Raw genomic sequence first — 27,337 nt, forward strand, 5'->3', positions numbered from 1 at the left:
CATTAAGACGATGCGAGAGGATCTTGCACTATGCAAGAAGGCCGCTGCGAGTGGAGAGGCGACCACTTCCACCTCGAGCCCGAGGATAGAGGTTTCACGACCGGCATGTTTCAAAGGCGTAAGGGACGCAAAAGAGGTAGAGAATTTCCTTTGGCGAATGGAGCAATATTTTGAGAACCTTAGCCTCACCGACGAAGTAAAGAAGATCAAGGCCGCTACCCCATACCTTACTGATACGGCTATGCTTTGGTGGAGACGAAAGCATGCCGACATTGAACGAGGGATTTGCCGCATAGACACATGGGAGGATTTCAAGAAGGAGCTTAAGCGACATTTCTACCCCGAGAACGTGGTCTATGATGCACGTAGACGACTTAGGGGGTTGAGGCAACGAGGGACTATCCAAGATTATGTGCAAGAGTTCACAACTCTTAGGCTTCAAATCCCCAACTTGTCCGAGGAAGAGTTACTATTCTACTTCATTGATGGACTACAACAGTGGGCAAGACAAGAGGTAGAACGACGAAATGTTTGATCAGTAGACAAAGCAATTGCCATCGCCGAGTCGCTAACCGACTTTCGTTCCCAATACCACTTCGATCTGTCAAAGAGAAGAGATAAGAGTCCAACAATAGGTGGGGGAGAACGCCATGATGGTCGAGAGAGGGACAACACAGGGAGGTCACCAACTATGAATAGGGACAAGGGCATCGCGCGAAGGGAGTACGAGGAAAAGAAGAATGCATTCGTGTCGAAGCTTGCATGCTACGTTTGCAAGGGGTCGCATCGCATGCGCAATTGTCCAAAGCTTGGTTCACTTTCAGCTATGGTGGAACAACATGAGGCCAAAACCCACGAGGAAGAGGAGACAAATAGGATGAGATCGCTCCAACTTCTCACTGCCCTTAATGCCAAAACAATGCCAACGACGATGAACAAAGGGTTGATGTACGTCGAAGCCTTGGTGAACGGTAAGCATACACAAGCTTTAGTAGATACTGGTGCTACACACAATTTCGTGACCGATGATGAGGCTCGAAGACTCAGTCTTCGTTGGACGAAGGGGGAAGGTAGGCTCAAGCCTGCCAATGCGAGAGCCCAACCGCTCAACGGCGTAGCACGAGGCGTAGAGTTACACTTAGGCACTTTGAGGGGCCGAGTAAAATTTTCCGTGGCACCAATAGATGATTATAAAATTGTGCTTGGGATGGACTTTTTCCGTCAAGCCACAGCCATCCCCATGCCATCTTTTAACACGATATGCATTTTGGAAAAAGGGTCCTCATGTATGATCCCAACCTTCGAAGCTCCCAAGAGGCAAGTTAAAGGGATACAACAACTATCAACCATGCAAGTTGTGGAAAGAGCCACGAGAGGCAAAGCCAATGTTGTGATCAATGCTTGGGTAGACAAGAAGAGGAGGCCACGAGAGTATAAGCCACACCATGAGGCCGTGGAAAATTGAAGTCGTGGGACGTCACAAAAAGCACCACTCGTGGTAACTAAGTTTTTCAACCAAGGAATATACAAGGAGCTCACATCGAGGGTAGTTCATAAAAGAGGAGTTCCGCCTCAAACACATTATCTCATTAAATGGAAGGAATTACCCGAGTCCAAAGCATCATGGGAGCCGGAGGAAGACTTGTGGCAATTCCAAGACGTTTGGAGGCATACAAGGCGACGAGGGCGTCGCCGAATTAGGTGGGTGAGATGTAACGCGCGGGGCACTTCGCTACACATTTCCGGGGTTTGCTACATCTCTCTAGACTTTTCTAGCACATGTACATAGCATCCCATAGTTGGTAGAATATTCTAAAATCATCTACATAAAACTAGGGTAGTAAAGATATATAGAATATTCTAGAATATATTAGGGAATCATCCTACTTGTGTAGAGAGTTTTGGAGGATTCTAGAGAATTCCACCATGAGGAGGTGGAATAGGTATAAATACCCCTCAAGAGGGCTCATTTGTAAACCATCCAAGGGATCATCCAAGCAAAGTTTGAGTGCTCAAGCAATAAAAACTCTCAAGTACTTTTGCGATATTCTTGCCTACTTGTTTTCCTAGCCATCCCACCGATTACTTAGCATACTTTCGAGGGTCGAACGAGAGGCTGACTTGGCTATTTAGAGGGGAAAAATAGCTAAGGCCCCACGTGACGTCGTAAGGGGAAACGAGTCTGTGACAGTACTTTGACACGGGCATAGAGTCCGGCGCAGCGCACAGCGCCCGTGCGGCATCCCGAGGCCCCTCATACCCCACAGATCAGCCTTTACCCACATACGAGCCAATCTGGTTTCGTCCTGCCATGGGCTCATTAGGGAAGCGACAACAGCTCCCAACCAGTTGTGCCCTTCGATCGCATTGGTCCCCTTCATAGTCAAGTCCTAGACTAGCGACAGGCTACCCAAACATAATCGGGTCGGCATGCCTAACTCGGCCAGACCTTAGTGTCTAAGGCAGAACAACCCTTAACGCTATTGACGCCCCCTTCACCCACATGGCATTGCTAACCAATTGGCCGTTTCCACATTCACTTGGGTCTTCTCACGGTCAAGGAAAAACAGTCCGTGACACTCTCCCCCACCCAACATCTAACATGCCCTCGTGCTGGGGGGAGATGGCCTTTGCACAAGGATCGCCTTACTTAATATTGCATACGCGCCACAAACGCCAGGACATCTCACGAAGAGTAGTCCGACTGAGCTGGCGGCCACCCAAGTCCCATTTTCCTCGACAAGACCCATTCGTTCTTTGCGGACCAACGGAGTGGAGCCGTCATCAGCACATGTGCATCCCTCTCGCGCCACCGTGCTCGCATAATCCTCACCCCCTGAGGATCCCACCATAACTCGCAGCAATATAAGTACGTCCCGCTCTGATACCACTTTGACACGGGCATAGAGTCCGGCCCTGGGCCCCTCATACCCCGCGGATCAGCCTTTACCCACATATGAGCCAATCTGGTTTCGCCCTGCCATGGGCTTATCAGGGAAGCGGCAACAGCTCCCAATCAGTTGTGCCCTTCGTTCGCATCGGTCCCCTTCATAGTCAAGTCTTAAACTAGTGACATGCTCCCCAAACTTAATCGGGTTGGCGTGCCTAACTCGGCCAGACCTTAGCGTCTAAAGCAGAACAACCCTTAACGCTATTAACGCTCCCTTCACCCACATGGCATTGCTAACCAATTGATCGTTTTCACATTCACTTGGGTCTTCGCACGGTCACAGAAAAACAGTCCGTGAAACTGGTCTCATCTATTTGCTTTTCCATTTCAATTTTCCTTCACTGTACTGTACTTCATTTTTTGAAACTGAATACCATTTGCTGAATCTTTAATTTAATTTTTCAGCCATCCCTTGCATGTTTTTGTCAACTTGATGTGACAAGAAATTAGTTTTTTTAAAAATAAAATAAAATACTAGGTTTGAATGTTCATTCAATTCTATGCTTGCTATTAAATAAAATATTTTATTAAAAAAACTAAATAATAATACCAAATGGTGTTGGACTTAATTCTTCACTTGTCTCCGTTCAACAATCTCATAACCACCAATTTAATTGCTGAACTTGGCTTGGTTTCCGCCGGCCCAAGAACCCAATACAACATTTTTCAATAGTATGTAAGTGATAATGATATATTAACGTACACATTGTAATACAAACAAGCTAAGAAACTCACATTATCTATACAAATTAAAAGAAGTTTTTTGAAATTACATAGACATATGGAGAAACATATATATAATTAATTAGTTTGTGGCATTGATCAAAGGCAGAGAAGGGAGCTTCCCATATTCAACACTTGCAGCCTGCAGCTCAACCTCTTCTCCATTATTCTTCTTGCAATGGAAGTACAACACAGTGTAAGCCACCAACTGGAAAACATTAAACAACACAGAAAACATCACCATAACCAACATATAAGCCGTTTCATTAAACAGCCACTTTTCTCCCTTAATTAACCTAAGACCTTGGAATATAACCAAACTCATTAAACCAAACGTAATGTTCATAGAAAACCCATGCAACTTCTTGCCCTTTACCATTTTCCCAGCTTTCCCTAGAGCCTCCAGTCCACACAAATTCTCTTCTATCACTGAAACAACTAAGCCCAGAACCCAATCTACGGATATATAAAGGTAGAAAATGTATGCGAAGATAGCAAACCATATTACTCTATCTATGCTAGTATAGATATTGGAAGACATCATTAGAGGGAAGGACATGGATAGGCCAAAGAAGAAGTAGCCTATTACAAGAAGGGTTGTGTAGAACCATGTGATGAACAGGCTTATCCACGATTTCTTTATCCGGGATAGCATATCCGTGGGGGATAAGGTCTGGTCGGAGTAAGAAAAAGCGGAGGTGAAGATTGTTGCTATGGTGGAAAAGAAAGAGAGAATGACGAAAGAGGCTATGAAGGCGAAGTTGAGCAAGAAAGAGAGAAGGGCATCTTTCCTGATACCCTCGAGTGCGTTTGTGAAATCGGAGGAGTTTGGAGTTGAGATGGGGATAATGGATTCCTTGATTAGCATATCCCGGAATAAGGATTTGGAGGCGAAACTGAAGGCCAAGAAGAAGAGCGAGTAGAAGAGAAGGTAAATTGAGGTTATGCAGGCCATGAGCTTCCCATTTCTGGGGAGAAGATTAATGGATTCCCTCAGAATCACTACAAAGCCAAGAAGATTAGGAATCTCCATAGTTACGTTGCGCGCACTCTCAAGCTAATTAAGGTACTTACTATACGGTGTTGAATTTCAAAGATAAAATTGATATGATAATCCAAAGGGAAAAACTAACAGTCTATTTATAATAATAATAATGCATATATTATTGTGCTTGAATTGAATTTGTCCATGCATTCTGATTGATTCAGTATTGGACAGTAGTTTTAAAAGTGATTTTGTGTAAAATTAAAGTTGACAGAACCGTACCAATTGAATTAATCCGCGTGGAAGGAAAGAAATAGCGAAGCCACAAATATATAAACAACGTACGATTGAAACGTTCAAAGTCAAGCCAATATGGCAAATTAAAGAAAGCGTCATACTTATGCATGCTTAATTAAAGTCTTGTGTCTCTTCCCACCATCTTCCTAATTGCTGCTTCAACAACCTAGAAATATAATGGAGTCCCTGTCATTAACACCTTCCACTGACTTTAATTTTACAATGAGTCGCTTTCTAACTCAACTTTCTTTTTTATATATATATTTAATAATTTAGATTTCCAGGTTTGCTGTCCATCATCTTGAATATCAAATTATACACTTTTGGGCACAAAATGTCTAATCCAATGTTCATGGCAAAAATCAAGCTCCCGCCCTACTATTGGAAGTAAGTCAATGCCCTAATTAAGACTACACCGCGGCCAAAATCAAGTTCCAGCCCTATTGTTGTAAGCAAGTCTTAAGTGAAACTTCTTATTTACTAGACCAATGCCCTAAGAATACACCTCTTGAAGCAGATCCTCGCCTTTGTACGTGGAATTCATCCATTTTTCAATAACACTCCAACTTCTTTTGCTCGGAACAACACTTATTTCCACCTTATATATCAATTATTCTTTGTATTTCAAGTAATTATGTTGAGTTTTATATAATGGAGATTTGTTTAATTTGATTGTTAGGGTGGTATTCTCATTAGAAAAATGCTATTTATTTCTACATGCATATACAGCTCACAAACTTGTCGTGACGAATTTTAATAAATTTGTTGTTAATGGATTATTGATGATTTACATGAAAAGTGAGTTCAATATTTTGCAAAGGAGATGCTGTTTAGTACTTCAACTATCAAAAATGAAAGTAAGGGGAGGAAGCACATTAACATGTGGAAAGTGAATTATTCATTCTATAATCTGTCAAAGTGAAAAATTTCCTACATGTTTGGTAATCCGTAATCATACTTGAAAATCATAACATAGTTGTCTGTTATGTGCCACTTGTGAAGAGGGATAAAAATATGAAAAAACTGCATGCATGGCTTTCTAAGTATCAATCTTATATACATCAAAGCTAAAACAGAAGAGATGTAAGCAATTAGGTTATGATGTTAACACTCAAACAGGAAGGAATACAGTTTTAGTTCATAAAATCACTTCACTTTCAGATCATAAATATTCCAAACTAGCACAAAACTTCACCCTTGCTTCCTCCTCAACACAAGGAGAGGATTCGGATTGCATCATCTTCATCCTTTATGTCCTGTTTACTAGCTTTATCTGATTTTCATAACTAATAGTGTCATTCAAGCCTGCACACGAGAAACAAATAATGTTGGCCTTACTTTAGAAAAGAACCTAAAAAACGATAGAACAGAGCACAAAGAAGAGGGAATGCCAATAAACAAAGATTATAACATCAAGGATGTAACTTTTCATCCAAAAGAAAAGTTTATTACTTTAAAGAAAGTGATCTCTTCAACAATCCATTACCAAAAGTACAGTTCAGTTCTTCGACCTTATCCCAACCCAACCTGCTGCTTCACTTGCATATTTTGTATGGGAGTAATACTACATCTAATATAGTTTCAAAGAGAAGCTTCTAACTCTAGTGGATGTCTGCAATGGTGCGAGCCATCTTCACCCGTAAATTTCATTAGTGTAATATGATGTATCTAAATTGTAAAACATGCATCTTTGAGGCGAATCGTCAGCTCCCAACACCCAATCAATCTTTTGAATGCACATCTGTGCAATAACGGGGCGGGATTAAAGCCATTCAAAACCTTTAGAAGTTCATCCATACCTTCATACCTTCAGTGTTTATATCAACATGTAGGGTTAATTTACTCAAAAATCATAATGCATTACATTTTAGAATGCATATTTATGGGTATATTATATGCTATAACATATACCAGGTGCATACTGTTCAGCCAATCAATTGCCAGTTTCAGTTTCTACAAACTAATGAACATAACTATGAATTTGAAACCAACCAGCATATGTACATAAACGAATGCTAAAAGAGAAAGAAGAAGAGAATTTGAAGAAACTTACAAAAACAAAGAGTGGATGCCAAAATTTAGAAATTTTATCTTCAAACACCAACTTCCCACCATGTCTTCCAATCGTCATTGCTCAAATCGGATCCCCCAGAGTGCAATTTAACCGGGGTCCGACAAATTGGGCAATTGGAAACTTGTGTGAGCCAAGAATCCACGCATTTCATATGGAAAAAGTGGCTACAATCTGGCAAATTCCTACACAGCTCACCATCCTTGAAGCTATCCAGACATATGGCACAATCCTTGGCCGTATGCGCAGAAGAAGCAGAGTAATTGAGGCAAGGGAGGCGGTCCATCAGATCAGGGGCGGAGAAGGGCGGAGGGGCCCTCAAGGTATAACGCTCGCGACGGCGGTGACGGCGACGGAAGGCGGTGGTGGTGAGGAGAAAGTGGAGGAGGACGAGGGCGGCGAAGCCAAGGAAGAGGAGGAAGAGGGAGAGTATGAGGGCCATGATGACGCATTTGAGGAAGACGAAAAGGAGCTTTCTTGGGCTGGTACTCGCGTTTCGCTTAGGCGCTCGGCCTTGCCTATCATGTTGGGGCGGTTCTCGATGGTCGTACGGTATGATTGGCATGTGGTGGCGGTGGGGGCGGCGGCGGATCTTGAATCAACGGCGAATGGATGAGGAGAAACAACGGAGATTGAGCCTTGAAGCCTTGAAGCCTTGAAGGGATAAGATAGTATGGCGCCTGGCTGTGTCGTAGATATTCTTTTTTATACAAATAAAACAAAACTAAAAAAAAAAGGAAAAAAAGATTGAAAAATTGGTACTAGGAAGATGAAGAAGGGGGAGAATTGGAGATATGGGAATGGGAATTGGAAGGGTAATGATGAAAATAGACGGCAGCACCGCACATAGTTTGTGTAAGATAAGAAAACAGTTGACGATGTTTGGGGTGAGTGGGCCTGCCGGTTGACCAACCTACTACTCCTATTCATATTTTGTTATCTATCTATGCTACTAACCTTATCATTTTTCCTTGTGTCCAAAAACCTGGATACCATAGGTTGGTTTGGTGATCCGAGGTAGTCACTCGACGGGCCAATATAATTGATCAAATTAATAAAATATATAAGTAATTTGAGAAGAAAAAATAAGAGACAACAATTTAACATAAAAATTGAAAAATAAAAATCATATACCTTTTTGGACGATATCAAGTCAAATTCATTATTTTTTATAAATAATTTGTACATGTAGTGTTATTGTGTTCTCTTTAAAGTGATGGATTTCTGACTCCTTTTATAAAAGGGAAAGTAATAAAATAGCCAATTATAAATATGTAATAATTGTTGAGCAAATATCCATTATTGTGCAATCTGACTATCAGCTTAGGCTTTTAGTTGAGATGGAGCACATGCTTCAATTTGGTATCAGAGCCATGTCAAAGGTCAAAGGTCATGGGTTGGAATCTCAACGCCACCCATAAGCGACTACGGTCCATGTGTTGCTTGGAACCCACCGCACACGTGAGGGGGCATGTTGAACAAATATCCATTAATGTGCAATCCGACTATCAGCTTAGGCTTTTAGTTGAGATGGTCAAAGGTCATGGGTTCGAATCTCAACGCCACCCATAAGCGACTACGGTCCACGTGTTGCTTGGAACCCACCGCACACGTGCGGGGGCGTGTTGAGCAAATATCCATTAATGTGCACCCACCGCACACGTGAGGGGGCGTGTTGAGCAAATATCCATTAATGTGCAATCCGTAGTTGAGATGGAGCACAGTCGCGAAGCATGGTGCACCGCACACGTGAGGGGGCGTGTTGAGCAAATATCCATTAATGTGCAATCCGTAGTTGAGATGGAGCACAGTCGCGAAGCATGGTGCAGGAAAGTGAAAGCTAAATTCCTAACAACAGCATTTTCCCGACTCTTTTTACAAGGAGGCGCGGTTGACTGAATGCCGACTCCTTTTACAGGCCTCTAGCCAACCCAAACATCTAATATTTTACCGACTCCTTTTCACAAGGAGGTGCGATTGACTGAGCGTCGACCCCTTTCACAGGCCTCCAGCCAACGCCAAACATCTAATATTTTACCAACTCCTTTTACAATAAGATACGATTGACTGAGCGCCGACTTCTTTTACAGGCCCCCAACAAATCCTAAACACCCAATATTTCCCGATTCCTTTTTCAGGCGTCTAACTCCAAGTGAACCAACTTGTACTTCATTATTGTCACCCTTTTTTCAAGGGCCAGACATTGCGACTGATTCGAGCTCTAAGGAGCCGAGTGGCCGAGTGCTTAATGATTGAGAAGTTGATCATTTTATTATCCTACAAAATTGAGACATCAAATTAAATAAAAAGCATTAGCACGCGGTGCGTTCCCTTGAAGGGGTATGGTGCGGACCAATCATAGTGGCTATCCTAAGTTAGGGTGTGTTTGGTTCGCACATAGGAATCGGAATCGGAATCGAAATGGGTATCAAATACTTGGTAATAATGAGTTTTGGTGAAAGTATTTAACATGTTTGGTAGTAGGGTGGAATGGGAATGGTTATTAATAGTAGTGCTTGAGAATGAATAAGGGAATGAAACCCTTATTGTATTTGGGTATGTGTTTTTCAATTGATGGGGTATTCGAAACCCATAATAGTGTTCTAAAAACCTATCAACCAAACAACAACAATCACTTTCATACCCATTCCTATGGGCAAAACCCACCAATCAAACACACCCTTAGTTTTTTCTCCTACTTTCTATGAGGTAGTCCCTCAGCATCCCGCTTCATGTTCTTAGACCTGTATATATTCAAAGAAAACTAGTAAAAATCAACCAACCGCCTCGCGTCCAAGGGGTGATTAACTACTCATTTTTATCATGCTCAAGCTCAATCATACCATTTAAAGGGCTGGCAGAGACCCAAGCTCAATCGTATCATTTAAATGGCAGGCAGACCACCCAAACTCATCGTATGGTATATTTCGTGTAATGTGGTCAAGTGTGTAGTATTCTCTACAACCCTATATTGAAACGTATACTATTACCCTTTTAAAATCCTTAGTTGGTAAACTTTGTGTGTGTGAGAGAGAGAGAGGAAAATGCTTTGTATGTCGAGTGGTTATACATTTTGAAAATCTATATACAACGAGATATTGGTGAGTATAGTTCATGTGATGATATATATATACGTATACAAACTTTTTATGTGTCAAAATTAGCTATTGTTGCAAAATCAATTGTTTTAAAAAGAAGTTATATGTTGGGAAATGATATTATATACTTGAATATTATTATATAAGTACTGTGTTGATTATATATATATATATATATATATATATATATATATATATATATATATATATATATATATATACACTAGCATTTTGTACGCGTGATGTGCGAAAATTCATGCCCAATATTAAAACATTTATCATATACACTAGCATTTTGTACGCGTGATGTGCGAAAATTCATGCCCAATATTAAAACATTGATAAATACAAATAATTAAAAATTATAATTTGAATTATATATAAACAAATAATATATGTATTTTGTACACACACATATATAATTTATCATTCATAGAAATTTAATTAAAATATAATTAAGTATTAAATTAATATATAATGATTTTAATAAAATGATAATTAAAAAATAGGAAAGAGATATGATAGATATAGGTGTATGGTAATAATGATGTGTTATCAATGTTAGAATTAAAAACTAACGGTGTAAGGATAATTTTGTCTAATAACATTGGAATGTACAACATTTAAAGTAAAATGTACACATTTATTTGCATACAAAAGAGGGACATAAATCAAGGATATAACCTTAATTGAGGCTTATTATGTTTTTAGATATACTATGAGATGTAAAGATGATGTAAGGTTGTGTAATGGTGAGTTCCAGTTCCATTTGATGAGAATGTATCCGATAGATAATATCGTGGATACCTATTATATGTGAGGTAGCTTAGTTGAAAACATCCTGAACTACCAAGACTAGTTGCTACTCTTTGGGCCTGAGAAGCCCACTGAAGGTTTTAGTCCTTTATTCCACGAAAGGGACAAACTTGTGGGGTGTTCGGCAGAGTGAATTACTGTTCACCGGGCTTAGTTAACATTATATATATATATATATATATATATATATATATATATATATATATATATATATATATATAGGAGAGATCCCATGCGGCTATAGCAGTAGGTGCGACAGTGCAGTCATATAAGGGCCATTGGATTAAAGCAGATCAACGGACCATAATGATTCGTCATTTGCGCGCTTAGCTTCGACATAACCGCGACGGAGGGGGCAAAATTGTCCAATAATACTAATTCAAAACTAAAACTTTCCTCCTTCTACAAGCTACACCGGTCCATTCGCGTATTCACAATCCCAAAGCACGAGAACAGTTTCACTACTCCCAATGACTAACACGACGATCGACTTCATCGACGATCACCTCGGCACAAAAACAAGAAACTACTGTCAAACACACCACCACGTTGCGATAGAAGCTCAAACCCTACACCACAAACCAGTTCGACTACGACACCCCAAAATATGGTGAACAAGGGCAAACAACTAGTGACGAAGGGCAAACAACCAACACCGAAGGGTATGAACTCAAACTCTAGACACAAAAACCAACTTCAACATGACAGTATTTGATATTTCCTTTATCATTCGTGTATTTTGTATTATGTAAAAGGAATAGAGCAAATAACATTGTTGTGTGTTTTATTTCGATGATCGGTGTGTGTCTTAACATAATATTAGTGTGCTTTTGGTGCCATTCTGACTACGACATCTCATATTGTGTTGTCTGGGGATTATCAGCGTGAATGTAGTGTATATTTCGGTTAGTATTGGTGTATTCTGGACTATGTAACTTGAATAGAGAAAATAACACTATTGTGTGTTTTATTTGGGTGATCGGTGTATCTTAACCTAATATTGGTGTGTTTTTAGTACATTTCAGACTATGACATCTCATATTGTGTTGTTTTGGGCATTATCAGCGTGACTGTAGTGTATATTTAATTTAGTATTCGTGTATTCTGTACTATGTAACTTGAATATGGCAAATAACATTGTCGTGTGTTTTATTTGGGTTATGAGTGCATTTTTACCCTACATTAGGGTATCTTTTAACACTGAAGCTATAGCATGTTTAGATTAATATCACTGATTTCATGCAGACAAGAAGAGAAAGGCATTAGAACAAGGAGAATCATCAAAGCCAAAACATCAACGGAAGCAACTAGCACTGGCATTCCGTGACAGAATAGAAACAGCAATACAAGAGCAAGTTGTTGAGAACAGCTCTGATGATGAAGTTCAAGATGAAGAAACAGACCTAAAGATAAGGCCCCTGCCCAGACAGCTAACGAAACCAGTTGAAGCGCTGATCCGTCAACAACGCCGAAGCGTAGAAGATATTGGGCTAGGAAAGATACTTGATCTCAAAATCACCAACCTGCCAAGGAAGTTGGGGATGTGGCTAGTTGAAAACTATGACTCTAGGAGCAACACATTGAATCTACCAACTGGCGAAAAGCTCCAAATCACAGAAGAGGATGTTGCTGCCACTTTGGGACTGCCGCTTGGAGACATAGAAATCACTAAGAGTGCATCCAAACAAGTATCTGATCTCCTGACAGACTGGAGAAAAATCTTTGGGAAGCATAATGGCCACATCACCCCCCACGTCATGGCTGAAAAGATGCTAACATTAAAAGCTGGTGACCCTTGGTTCAAAAGGCATTTTGCACTGCTTGTTATGAGTGTGTTGGTTGAGCCACAAGTCAATGGTTATGTCAACCAAAACTACATCGACAACCTTCTTAACGTACGCAACATCAAGAGACTAAATTGGTGTAGAATGCTCATCCACTCACTCATCACCAGCAAGCAGGCATGGCTGGAAAGCACCAATGGAAGATATGGAGGCCCAATTTTTTCCTAATGGTAAATAAGCCCCCAAACATGCTTGTAATTAATTACTCATCAATCTATTAATAATCTAAACTACCAAATACAGGTATTCTATGTTGACCGTGTTGTGCTCTACTGGAGGACTATCCCAAGAAGCTTCCTGCCATGAAGAATTGGACGTTTAAGTTGCTCCGTCAACGACAACAAGATGAGCTCAAATCTGGAGGCGTTGGATATAGCGGGTTGATGATGCCTTGCCAGTGGAGAGCACACCACGCAGTGAACGGAACCCCAGCATAGGACAATTTGATGTACCACCCCAACCACCAGCATATGAAGAAAACGCGCCACTTCCCCATAGATTACAAGTAAACAGAACACTGTAGACAGATTCATGGGGTAATTTTGTGTATGTAATCTGGTGATTTTATTTATAATCTGTTGTGGATTTTAAAAAGGTATTGATCTGAGCAATGTTTTTTTTGTTATTGGTGTACTTAGTGCATATTTAGTGCACTAAGTACTTCAGTATTTAGTGCACTAAATACTGTCTAGCAGTATTTAGTGCATACTTCAGTATATATTAGTGTGTTTATACTACAATGCTTCATTGGGTGAGGGACTCTATTGAGTGTTATTTTTATTTTTATTTTTATTTATTTATTTTTTTTTTGCTGGTGCTTTACTTATCGTTGATTGAGCATAACTTTCTGGTGCATATACAGGAGTTTATTGATGAAGTTACCAACAAGGCAGCAACACAAGGACAATTGCACGAAGTTTACTGAGAATTTCAAGGCTGATTGAAAATGCACCTGCAGCTGTATTGGAGCATGATACATTCAAGCAGATGTTTGAATCTGTTAGACAGATGCTTGGATTCAAAGCGCAAGAAGATGGACAACTGGTATTTACCCAACAAGAAGATGCATATTGGAGTGACCCTGAGTTCTTGAAAGCGGTGGATGAAATTGTCCGTGCAGTAAACAAGAGGACTTTTCTAAATCATATGACAACTTTCAGCTTGGGATTGTCACAAGAGGGACCAAATAAAGACTGGACAAATGTGAATGATATTGCACGAGACTACCAAGACATTGATGAAGCTTCGGAAAAGGAAGAAGTCCAATTGGATGGGCTGGAGGGTCAAGCAACAGAGAAAGCTCAAGAAGACAGAGAGAAAGATCAACCAGAACCTCAATCAGCTCGGGAAAATGAAAAAGTTCAATTGGATGGGCAAGAGGGTCAAGAAGGCACATAGAACATAAACCAGAACCACAATCAAGAAGGTGGGCAAGAAGATGATCCTGGAAACACAAATGATGAGGTAAAGCATTGTATTAACTTGACAACACAGAAAAAGGAAATAAAAATAAAAATAAAAATCAGACACTAAACTTTGAATGTTACAGATCACACCAGTAGGCCACGGCCAGGAGGCCTCTGGTTCAAATCTACCACACCCACCCCAACCAGCAGACAGGGGGAAAGGACCAGCTAGGGTAAACAGACCAATTAGACCAAGACCCTGCTCATACAAACTTGATCTGGACCCACCAATATCCACATGTTTGGTGCGGGCATAGAAGATGGGATTAGCACACATATATGTAGCTCCAAGATTATAACACCATAATTTGAGAACTGCGATCCCTGTAACACGGATTTCACGCAGAAGAGACATGATCCAAATCACTTCAGCACAAACATCTGCTAGAGCTTTATATTCAGCCTCAGTAGAAGATCTAGCAACAGTTCTTTGTTTCTTGCAGACCCATGATTAGGGGTGTTCAAACGGTTAACCGAACCGAATTAACCGAAGTTTTTTTTGCTTTAACCGTTAACCGAACCGAAGTTTGCTCTACCGAATTAACCGAACCGAACTTTTTTTCGGTTAATCGGTCGGTTAACCGATTAACCGAACTTTTTTAACCTAAAATTGAAAATCCTACAAATAACTCCTAAAATAATAAATCCAATTAAAATAAAATGCATATCATAATAAATTCATATCAAAACATACAAAAACAATAGCATAAGTCCATTATCCATAGTCCATACTCCATAGTCCAAACCATAAATTAATGTGATCATAAACATAACAACATTACAACAACACACAAAAATGAAATCAAAGTTCATCCCATGATTTCAAATTTTCCATCACTCCATCCTGATTCTTGATGTCCACGATGTTTAGTGCATCACTCCTACATATTAAAAAGTGTAACTGTGTAAGTATAAATAATAATTAACCACTTAACCAAATAATAAATAAAACTAACAAATACAACTGTTTTCAAATATTAATTTTTACCTTAGAAATCCAAGAACAAACACCTTACTCACAATTCACAAGGTAGGTTCCAATGCATTCCATGAAGAATCTAAAAGATAAAAGACAAAAAAATAATATATTAAAATTTTCATTTGTGTGATTAAAGTAAACTTATAAACAAAAGGAATAAAATTTACATACCATTTTTAACACTTTCAAAGTCATTTAATTCTTGAAGCTCTTCAAAAACATCCAATGAAGGTGTTGAATTTTTTATCCAATCTTGATAGCACACAAGAGCTTGAGCCATTCTAGGAGTTAAAGGACTCCTAAAGGAATCAAGAACACGTCCTCCGGTACTAAAGGTAGACTCAGAAGCAACAGTGGATATTGGAATAGCTAGCACATCTCAAGCCAACAATGACAAATAAGGAAATCTAGGGCTATTAACTTTCCGCCACAACAAAATATTAAAATCATCCGTCACTGGCTCCATAGCTTCACTGAGATACTTATCCAATTCCGACATTTGATCCCCACCACTACCTGATTGAAGTTTGTGCTTTACAAACTTCTCTTGCATACGCTTTTTCATCCTAGCTTGACATTCTCCTATATTTGAACTTGATGTTGGAGTGGAGCTAGATGACACAATGCTACTTGAAGGCTTATAAGCATTAAACAATTCATACACTGCATCTTTAACCTTGGTTGCCATATCCGTACCTTTTGTACCCTCAAACATATCTTTCAAAGCAAATTCAACAAAGCAAAACTTGTGTCTAGGATCAAGAATAATGGCAACAAAAATTAGCATATTCAACTTGTCAATGCTCCCCCAATATTTGTGAAATTTATCTTTCATCTTCATTGCCATCAAACTAAATTCATTCTCATCCGAAGCTTTGCACTCTCTCAAAAGACAATCAATTTCACAAATCTCATCAAACAAACAATTTGAAGTAACATAAGAAGTCCCGGAAACTCTATTTGTAAGCTCATAAAAGTGCTCCAAGAATTTTACCAACTCCCTAACAACTTTCCAATCACTTTCAATAGGAATACCATCCCCCGATTCAAGATCATCTTTAACATTCTCATCTTGTAAATCAAACATATAGAAAGCATTTTCAAATTTTTGAGCACAATTTAGCATCAAATATGTTGAATTCCAACGAGTACTAACATCAAGGCACAACAAACTTTTGCTTTCTATATTTTGACTTTCAACATATTGTTTAAACCTTTGCAATCTAGATGGAGATTGCCTTACATATCTCACTGCGCCTCTAACACAAGCAACCGACTTATTCAAAAGTTTCAAACCTTCATTCACAATCAAATTCACTATATGTGCAACACACCTCATATGCATATATTTCCCATTCAAAATATTTCCATGTTTACTCCCAAACTTTTTTTGCAAATAACCAATAGCAACATCATTTGCACTTGCATTATCAACCGTAATAGTGAACAACTTATCAACCCCCCAAGAAAGCAAGCATTTTTCAATCAATTTTTCAATAGCATCACCTTTATGACTTGAAATTTGACAAAAATTTATTACTTTCTTATGCAAATTCCACTTATCATCAATAAAGTGAGCCGTGAGACACATGTAATTAATTCTTTGCAAAGATGTCCATGTATCCGTAGTTAAACAAACTCTATTACATGAGTTCCTCAACAATTGTCTCACTTTGATCCTCTCATCTAAATAAAGTTGATAAATGTCTCTTGTGATTGTAGTTCTTGAAGGAATGTGAAACCTAGGACATGCAACTTCAACAAATTCCTTCAAACCTTCACTCTCCACAAACCTAAAGGGTATTCACACTTCACAATCATATTTGCTAGGGCTTTTCTAATTGCTTCTTGATCAAATTTCCAAGATGAAATAGCCCCTTCCCCTTCATTACCCTTATTTTGCAAAACAATTTGAGATTGTGACTTATTCAAAAGTTTCAAACCTTCATTCACAATCAAATTCACTATATGTGCAACACACCTCATATTCATATAACCAATAGCAACATCATTTGCACTTGCATTATCAACCGTAATAGTGAACAACTTATCAACCCCCCCCCCCCCCAAGAAAGCAAGCATTTTTCAATCAATTTTCCAATACCCATCACCTTTATGACTTGAAATTTGACAAAAATTTATTACTTTCTTATGCAAATTCCACTTATCATCAATAAAGTGAGCCGTGAGACACATGTAATTAATTCTTTGCAAAGATGTCCATGTATCCGTAGTTAAACAAACTCTATTACATGAGTTCCTCAACAATTGTCTCACTTTGATCCTCTCATCTAAATAAAGTTGATAAATGTCTCTTGTGATTGTAGTTCTTGAAGGAATGTAAAACCTAGGACATGCAACTTCAACAAATTCCTTCAAACCTTCACTCTCCACAAACCTAAAGGGTAGTTCACACTTCACAATCATATTTGCTAGGGCTTTTCTAATTGCTTTTTGATCAAATTCCAAGATGAAATAGCTCCTTCCCCTTCATTACCCTTATTTTGCAAAACAATTTGAGATTGTGACTCATCAACATTATCGGGATTTTGATTACATGCATTCATGTGATATTTTAATTATGCAGTTCCATTTTTCTTTGGATCACAGGCATATTCTTTCCCACAATGAATACATTTGCATGATGTAACTCCGGAAGACGAAGTAATTTTTTCAAAGTGAGACCAAACTTCTGACCTTGGTTTTATTGTTTTTCTCTTTTTTGAAACTTGACTTGCATCTATGGTCCCACTTGTTGAAATAGCAATTTCATCAGATGACGGAGTCGTAAAAGAAGGAGAAATATCTTCCATTGACATCTACAAAAAGCATTCAAAGATCAATTAAAAATCAAACATATTACATACATAGAAATATACAATGGAACAATTAAACACAGACATACACTACAACAAACATATGCAGCTCCTTTATCTATTTTTTTTTTTTAGAAGTATAGAATCACAATATACACTGGAACAAACCTGCTCCTCTAGTCTCTAGACGCACTATGTACACATGTTTTTCCATATTAAATGACTAGGTCTAGCTAGTTTTATCATTATGAGTACATGAAATGATGAATAGGCTCAACTTATTAAGGATGAGTATATGTGCTCTGAACATACAAACAGAGTAGCAGAACTGGCAGTCAAACAAAGTAACATAATATCTGAACATACAAACTCAAACATACACTGGAAAGTGAAAGTTTAAAAAATAAAATTTTATTATTAGCAACAAAAAAAATATTTCACACAACAAAACTTGTTAACAATCAAGTATTAAACTATTAATAGTCTAGAAAATATGTATTTAAAATAAAAAATAAAAAACATACCTTCAGGCTTCAGGGCGACAAAGCAGACGAAGTAGTGGCCTGGACTCCTGGAGCAAACGAAGGACTCTGGTCTCTGGCGACTGGCCGCCGGTGGATGAGCAGACGGAGGACTCTGGCAATGGGTGAAGATGAAGAAGAGCGCTGACGAACTGCGGAAGTGGTTGACGCCTAATGGTGGACCACTGGACCTGGTGGTGGTTGGCCGCCGGACGTCGGTGGAGAGCTGATCTGCTGACCAAGTGACCAGATGACGGGAGAAGGAGTGAGTGACGAACTGACGAACAGCGGAAGTGTGGTCTGTGGTTGAGAGAGAGGGAGTTAGGGTTACTGCGTATTGTACTACTGTCTAATTGAATATTGAGAGGCTGGGAGTTAGTCTAAGTTAGTTTACTTAGGGTATTAGTATTAGTTTATTAATTATTAATTATTACATAATTACTATTTAAGTATTTATATATATATATATATATATATATATATATATATATATATATATATTAAAAACTTCGGTTAACCGACACTTTCGAACCGAATTAACCGTTAACCGAAGTTTTGAAATTCCTTTAACAATTAACCGAACCGAAAAAGTTCGGTTAAAAAACGGTTAACCGAACTTCGTCGGTTCGGTCGGTTAACCGAACTTTCACCGAAGTTTGCCCACCCCTACCCATGATACTCGATTAGACCCAAGAAAAAACAGCAAAGCCACTTGTGGATTTTCTATCCTCCGGACAGCCGGCCCAGTCAGAATCAAAGAAGGCATGAATTTCCCTTGAGGATGACTTCCTGACTCGTAGTCCAAAATTAACAGTACCTTTGACATACCGTAATACTCTTTTAGTTGTTCCCAGTGAGTAGCCGTAGGTGCATGCATGTGTTAACATAACTGATTGACTACAAATGATATATAAGGACGAGTGATGGTTAAATACTGTAATGCACCCGCTAAACTCCTGTATTGTGTACGATCATCATGTGGAGTTGCGTCAATGAGGATGAATTTTGACGTGGGAATTGTGGTGGATAAGGACTTGCAATCTGTCATTCCAGCACGTTTTAGAATATCCTACATGTATCTCTGTTGGCAAAGTAAAATCCCATCATTGTATTTAATTACCTCAATTCCAAGAAAAAAACCTGGATCACCAATATCCCTGATTTTAAATGCAGTAGAGAGTTTTGAAACTAGTTGAAGAACTAGATTTGTATCGCTTCCCATCATAAGAATGCCATCCACATAAACAAGTAGATATACACAATCATATCCCTGTGAGTAATAAAAAAGAGACACATATGTTTTGGATGCCTGAAACCCAATAGATATTAAAAAGGTATGCAAACGATTAAACCAAGCTCGGGGAGCATGCTTTAATCCATAAAGAGACCTTTTTAGTAGACATACATGATTTGGATAAGAAGCATCAATATATCCAGGCGGTTACTTCATATACACAGTTTCAGAGAGATGACCGTTCAATAAAGCATTATGAACATCTAATTGCTTAATAGTCCACCCAGAATATAAAGCAATAGAAAGAAGCAACCTGACTGTGGTTGGTTTAACTACTGGGCTAAAAGTATCAAAGAAGTCCTGACCTGGCACTTGATTAAACCCTTTTGCTACAACTTTTGCCTTATGCCTTTCAATGGAACCATCAGCTTTTCGTTTAGTACGAAAAATCCATTTACACCTAATGATGTTCATGTTTGACTGAGATGGCACAAGTTGCCAAGTCTGATTTTGTAGTAGGGCATTAAATTCCTGATCCATAGCCTCTCGTCATTCTGAATGTTTAACAGCCTGTGTGTAACAAGTGGGATCCGAAGGACAAACCTGAACCGTTAAAATAGAAGGTGGAGCCCGAGACCGACTCCGAGTGTGCATCTCATGGGCCCGAACCGTGGACTTGATCATTTCCCCACGAGGATGCCCACGTGGGCGTTTGATGGGCTAGACGGCCTCAACAGGCAGCTCACGGTTCGGCGAGGCAGATGGTTCGGCGGCAGCAGTGGGCAGTGGTGGAGAGGAGTTCGAATCACTGTCGGCGGTGCTGGGTTGGACGGCCACAGGACCAATCGGCGGCGAAATTACAGTGGGATGAAGAACTGACTCAGCCCACGAACAGAATTTCTCAGGTGGAGATGGCTGCACAGTATTTTTAGTAGCAAAAGGATAAAATATTTCATCAAACCTTACATGCATGCACACATAAATCTTGTTAGTATGTAAGTCCATGCATCTATACCCCCGAAACGACTCAGGATAACCTAGGAAAACACATGGAGTGGACCAAAATGAGAATTTATGACGATTATATGGTCTGAGATATGGGTAACACAAACACCCAAAGACACGAAGAAAAGAATATGAGGGATTGGAATTATGCACTTTAAAGTGTGGACTGAGATTATTTAATACAACAGAAGGCATTTTGTTAATTAAATAAACTACAGTTTCAAATGCAAAATCCCAGAATTTATATGGGACAGAGGCATGGGCTAGAAGAGCCAGACCTGTTTAAACAATGTGTCTGTGTTTTCGTTCGACACGATCATTTTGTTCATGAGTGTAGGTACATGATTGTCTATGAAGGATACCTGACTGAGTAAAAGAATGATGCAATTTTTCAGTCAGGTATCCTTCAACCATAGTACGAAATTTATCAAAGATGGCATACAGATCATATTTTAATTTCATGGGAAAATACCAAGTGTAACGAGTATAATCATCCACAAAAATAACAAAATAACGATAGCCATCAATTGACAAAAGGGGAGCTGGACCCCAAATATCTGTGTATATCAAATCAAGGACACTAGAACTGGATATCTCAACATGTGCCAATGGGAATTGAGAGGATTTACCCATTTGACATGCATTACAAAAATTAGAATTACATCGAATAGAATTATTTGACCCACTAACCGGACACGACTGAAGAATACGAAGTAAAGCACGATGATGTGGATGTCCTAAACGATCATGCCACACTGACGGAGAGGTGCGAGCTGTAAGAAAAACTGGGGGAGATGGCGTTGTAATTGGGAGTTTGTAGAGACCCCCATGACTATTGCCTTTAAGTAGAATTTCCTTGGCGTTGATATCCTTCACAACAAAAACAGACGGGTGAAACTCAAAAAACACTTTATTATCTATCGCAAATTTCTGAACAGATAATAAACAAGTAGAGACACTAGGAACATGAAGGATATTAGACAATTGGAAGGAACGAGATGGGGTATTAAAAGAAGCATGACCGACACGACTAATAGAGAGCGCCTTACCATTACCCACACGCAATGTGTCATTACCCGTGTATTCCTTGAATGTAGATAGGGCTGCAATATCCGGAGTGACATGATTTGTGGCCCCTGTATCAAGAATCCATGTCTGTGAGTCATTAGGATGCGACTCGGTATTTTGATACATCAAATTTGCTTGTGGAGGAGGATCATAGCGATTGTAGCATTTGATAACCGAGTGTCCTGTACGACCACATAGTTGACAAACAATTGCCGAACCACCACTGTCGCCACGCCTACGGTGGCCGCCACCTCTTCCAGAATGCGTTCGGCCACCGCTTCCTCCACGATGTGCACCGAAATTCTGCCCTCGGCCACCTTGGTTACCGCCGCGTCCTCCGCGGCGATGGTTACCGCCGCCATGCTGTGCGACGAGCGCCACCGGTGCAGCGCCTCGAATAAACTCCTGGGTACCAAGAAAATTGGCCAACTCACCTAGGGTTACAGTACCACGAACCGAGAGAGATGCGGTGAGATTTTGGAATTCTGGCCGCAAATCACGAAACACATAGAGATTCATCTCGTCAAGCCCAACCGGTCTACCGGCCAAAGCAAGATCCTCCAAAATAACATGGGCATGACCAATATAATCAGCAACCGTGGAATCTCCCTAGCTTAGGGACTGTAGTTAGCCAAGGGATTTAATGAGTGGGCGCGAGATGCGGAAGCCAAAGACTGTTCAATTGACTCCCAAACCTCCCGTGATGTACGACGACCAACGGCGAGGTGCATAACTTCTTCTTTGAGAGAAGAAATCAACATGGACATAAGAGCCCGATCATGACGAAACCATGTTGCGTAATCGGGATTGGGTGCCGGCGAGCCACCTTCGACGACGGGAAGATACGGTGGCGGACTGGGGTTGGTTCCATCGACGAACGACATGAGACCATGTCCATCAAGAAATGGAACGACATGAGTTCTTCAAAACAGATAATTTTTGTGGGTAAGCTTAATACTGATAAAGTGATGAGCAGTAGAAAGCGAAGACACGGCAGCGCTAGTGGAAGACGTAGTAGAGGCGTTGGAGATGGTTCGGATGATTGAACAAATTCGGTAGCTATTGAGCTAGAGAAAATAGAGAAAACCCTAGCTTAACTGATACCATATGAGAACTGTATGAATTGTATTAAATGAACTTTTACAACTGTACAGACACGGGGAATATATATACAATAGGAATCATAGGAAGACTATAATAGGGAGTCATACTATGACTCAAATACAAGAATCCTAATACTAGTCCTAATATTTTGATAAGTGTTGACTTAAAGCTTTCTAAAAACTCTTTTGAAAATATCCCTTCTAAGTACTTGTCTAAAAGTTTTCTAAATTGTGATCTATCCGAGTTTCAAAATCTATTTGCGAAATATAAACTATTTGCAAATTAAAAATGTACATATTTGACCGGGCAGAGTAAACCTTAGTTATATTTTTATGCTAATTCATTTGTTTTGTGTCTTTTCATCCTTATTGTTTTCAAGCTAGACTGGAGTTGGCTAGTTTGGGAGCGCGTTGTAGAGACATAATACCTTGTAGATGGTAATGGATTGGAACTAGTGCTGTGTAGTAATGTTATATCATTGTGAATGAGATTAGATGGATTGTATAATGTTGTGGATTTATAGATAGTTAGAAAGAACCTTGGTGCTTTCAAAAAAACAGAAAAAAAAAAAAAGATAGAACCTTGTTAGTCGGAGCCCAAGCGTGGCGGTAGCACCTCGTGTGTTTCAAGAAAAAAATTGTAATCCCGTGATTTGAGCTCAGTGGAGGCGTTGTTGACTCTGTATGCTTCATTAGGTTGAGAAAGTATATTTGAACAGATACTAATTAAAAAAAAATGTTGTTGCTCTTAAATAGCATAAAATTTATGCATTATTAAAAAAAAAAAAAAAAAAAGTGGACACACAGAAGTGTTGAACTTGTGTTTACCGCCACGAGAGATTGGAAAGAGGCTATCTCAAGAAAATCTTGGAACTGAAGGAGGAAATCCAGAGGGGGGAAAACATGGCCGTCCTTTCTCCATTACTATCCTCTTCTTCACTCCAATATACCTTCCCTTCTCTTTCATCTCTTTCCCCCAAGCCCACCCTCACCCTCGCCCCCTATCGCTACCGCTCTCGCGTTATCCTCTCTCAGGTCTCCCACCACCACCAACCGCCGCCGCCGCCCGTTGTAATCGACAGGTCTTTGCTCAATGTCTCAGAAGCCAAATCCGAGAGTGAGCTATGGGCTGCTGCTTCACTTCGCGTACAGACTTTCTATGTCACCCACAATGACTCTATCAACATCGAGGTGACTCTTCAAGTCTATCGACTTCCTCACGCCTCCAATTTCTGCTACTTGATTAGGATTAGGTTTTCCTTGCTCAATTTAATTTGAAAGTAATGTAATTTAGTTAAAATGTATATTTGGGAGAGAACTTGTTAAAAGGGGCGTAAAAATGGAGATATATTGAAGCATTGGCATGAGATGGATATGTTATGTTTTACCACAAATTGATTTGACATTTTTTCAACTTAGCTATAGTAGATATTGTGGTTTGGAAAATGGAGGTCTGCTCTGCAGTGGTTGAGGGGAAGCATATTGGCATATTTTGGCTCTCAATTCATTGACATTTGAGCTTATATTATCATGCTCTTTATGAGATTCTCATGTGATGCTGATGTTTGTTTCTCCTTTTCAAGTGATATTAGGAACATAAAAAGTACTTGGCTGAACGTGAATTCGAAGCATTGAAGGAACGCATTGCAGGGAAAAGGTTGGGTTTTGGAAGAGTTTCCTGCATCAATGCCACTGTACCTTTATCTCAAGTGTCAAGTGTTTCGCATGATTTATGTACATCATACAAAGTAAGCACCTTTTTGTTATTGATTGAACTAGCACTTTCACTTTTCTAATTGTATTTCAGCATCTTATTCTTGTGGCCAAAAGGGAGATTTCCAGTAAGGAATAACTGAAGAAGAGCTCAAATCACGGTTGAATAACACCACTTTCTCCTTGGACATATGTAGGATTTAGTGGTCAAGGGTGGTGAATTACCAACAGTGCAGTATTGCAAAAATCACAAGTACAAAATAGCTATAACTTTGCATTACAAAATAATCCTTCTCCACATACTTTAGTGCCTGTAACATTTACTAGTAATGTTCACACATTCGATTTTCTTCAACTAAAATTAATGCCACAAAACACAATTATTTCCCTGGATTTACTGGGAGAAGGCTATTGTTATGCAGTACTTTTTGGATATATAATTGGCTTATGGTTTTGTGAAGTACTCCTTTCCACAGATCTCTGTGTTCTTTAACCAATGCATATTCCTCAGCTCCCTTACATCAAGTACATCTCAGTTCATATTTTCAAGCCACTCTTGAAGTGTGTATCCACCATACATGTGAATAGTATCTGGCCCCAACTCCAAAGGCTGAAAAGTAAAGAGCTGCAACATACTCCGTATGTGACTGCCTGCACATACCAATGAATGCGTTTTTCATTTAAAAAATCCATAGTGTTAAATTTGACCAAAGCTTACTCTGGTAGACATTGTTAATAAAAACATGTTACATGTCATATGGCCATATAATAGAGACTGATTAGTTTGGGATTACTGGCTTACTGCTTAGTTGAGTTGAGTTGAGTTTCACACTTATTTCCAATCTCCTATTTTACAACTGAGCATTTTAACTTCTTATTTAAGACATGTTTCTGACTTTTTTTTTTCCCCCTTACAGTGTCCAGATAATATGGAAAATAGAGTAGTGATTGGGTCTCTAGATCTTAACCAGTGCATCAGCCTTCCAGATGAAATAATAGGAACGAAACCTAAGGTAGCACTTTATTTTATTATTACTTTTATTTATTTATCCTTTTGCATGGATTTTCTTCTCTTGATAGACGATAGTTATACTAAAAATTTTGAAGCTTTAGATTAATGGACTGGGTGTTGTGTATTACAAGAATCAAAAGTTCTCTCAAAGTAAATTTTTAAGAAATGGAATGTCTGAAATCTTTATTTTGTTTGTAGTTTCTTGTGAGTGCAGGGCTTAAACAAATAAGTTTGGATGAGGATGTTTTCTGTATATAGTATCGGTAATTTATTATGCTGTAGATTTCTTTGTTTGATGCGTGGTTGCATTGCTAAAATCAAATCCACAAATAGATCAGATGGTAAATATATTGAATAAAATTAATGTTAGATAGTAGTAATTGTGCACGAATACAAAATGTGTTATGTAGTTGGCAATGTTGTCATAGATTATTTTGCTCATAGCAACTCTTAAACCTTTTTTGTAACACGAATGCCTCCAACTTGGCAATCACGTAAGTTTTACTTCTCAACAGGGAATTGGAGCTGATTTTGCAAGAGCATACCTTAGTAATGTATGTGTTGCTAAAGAACTGCGTAGAAATGGGTTGGGTTATGCACTCATTGCGCAGGCAAGGATGGTTGCTGAAGAGTGGGGTATTTGCTTTCTGATATATGCTTGTTCTGACATCTTACATGTGTCTCATCCTTAGTTACTGTCAAGAGTTAATTTCACTATTGGCCCCTTGAGTATAGTGGTATGATAAGGAATGCCACTATACTCGAGGTACTAAACGTGTAAGCATTCCCTCCTTCTTTAACCCTCCCTGTATATCTGTTCCAACTGACAGAGTGACAGGTCGTGTTATTTCTGAAACACAAGTAAATTTTTACTCTGAAAACAACGCTTTTCCTGAACCTTCCATTTCAAGCAAGTTCAATTTTATGTCTACTAAGTTGCTGTGCTTTCTTTCTGTATTTTCTTCAAGGTCGGGGATCCCTGTTTTCCCTTGTTTTGTTCTTCTTCTCTTCCAAGCGTGTGCAATTTGTGGATTCCTTAAACGTGTTCCCTGATCTGTTTTACAATGAATGTGTAGAGTTGTTGACTCAGTGGTCTTGTGATTTCAGGAATGAGTGATTTGTATGTCCATGTTGCCATCGACAATGAGCCTGCACTTAACCTCTACAAGAAATGTGGTTTCGTTTACGAGAGCGAGGAACCTGCGTGGCAAGCCAGGTTCTTAGATCGGCCCCGGAGGCTTCTTTTGTGGATGGGCCTCCCTGTTTCCTATGACTTGTAAGTACAATGTACAGACATCCAATTGTTTTCCTTCCTGGCCTCCCCAATGGCCCTCACTCCCAACACGACCATAATGAAATTCAGATGGAAAAAGGTGGAAAAGCAAATGTAGCATTTATTCTTGTACTTGAGTAAAGAACTCAAGTGTGTTATAGATATATATGCAAATTTGCAACCACTACCAACTTGATAATAATGATTCATTCATGAATCTCGAGATTTTTAGTTGTGTCGTCTGGTCGTTCTCACTACTTGTTGTCTTCAATAATGCATTACCAGATCGGAGCTTGCTAAAAATCTCTTTTTCATTAGTCTATGTTACGGTCTCACATTAGCTTAGCTTCACAAGAGGGTATA

General features: G+C 39.3%; 3 protein-coding genes across 4 annotated transcripts; 1 reads left to right on the forward strand and 2 right to left on the reverse strand.

The window, feature by feature from the left end:
- Nucleotides 1-3,755: 3,755 nt before the first annotated feature.
- Nucleotides 3,756-4,706, reverse strand: LOC109153869. The gene has a single exon (XM_019301756.1). It carries the CDS (start codon nucleotides 4,704-4,706, stop codon nucleotides 3,756-3,758), a length of 951 nt encoding a protein of 316 aa, XP_019157301.1.
- Nucleotides 4,707-15,246: 10,540 nt separating this feature from the next.
- LOC109153891 (zinc finger BED domain-containing protein RICESLEEPER 1-like) lies at nucleotides 15,247-16,457 on the reverse strand. Its single transcript, XM_019301791.1, has 2 exons — nucleotides 15,401-16,457; nucleotides 15,247-15,308 (listed from the first exon to the last, which is right to left on the reverse strand). The coding sequence occupies exon 1, from the start codon at nucleotides 16,353-16,355 to the stop codon at nucleotides 15,609-15,611; it is 747 nt and encodes a 248-aa protein (XP_019157336.1). The 5' UTR covers nucleotides 16,356-16,457; the 3' UTR covers nucleotides 15,247-15,308; nucleotides 15,401-15,608.
- Nucleotides 16,458-23,793: 7,336 nt separating this feature from the next.
- On the forward strand, nucleotides 23,794-27,228 carry LOC109153859. 2 transcript variants are annotated; one of them, XM_019301748.1, is made up of 5 exons: nucleotides 23,794-24,167; nucleotides 24,569-24,724; nucleotides 25,607-25,702; nucleotides 26,217-26,337; nucleotides 26,809-27,228. In XM_019301748.1, exons 1-5 carry the CDS (start codon nucleotides 23,880-23,882, stop codon nucleotides 26,979-26,981), a joined length of 834 nt encoding a protein of 277 aa, XP_019157293.1. In that variant the 5' UTR covers nucleotides 23,794-23,879; the 3' UTR covers nucleotides 26,982-27,228. The 2 variants fall into 2 exon arrangements, with proteins under 2 accessions (XP_019157293.1, XP_019157295.1); XM_019301750.1 differs by lacking the exon at nucleotides 25,607-25,702.
- Nucleotides 27,229-27,337: the final 109 nt, after the last annotated feature.

The sequence above is a fragment of the Ipomoea nil genome, unplaced genomic scaffold, assembly GCF_001879475.1.
Source record: "Ipomoea nil cultivar Tokyo-kokei standard unplaced genomic scaffold, Asagao_1.1 scaffold2555, whole genome shotgun sequence".
Lineage (NCBI taxonomy): Eukaryota > Viridiplantae > Streptophyta > Magnoliopsida > Solanales > Convolvulaceae > Ipomoea > Ipomoea nil.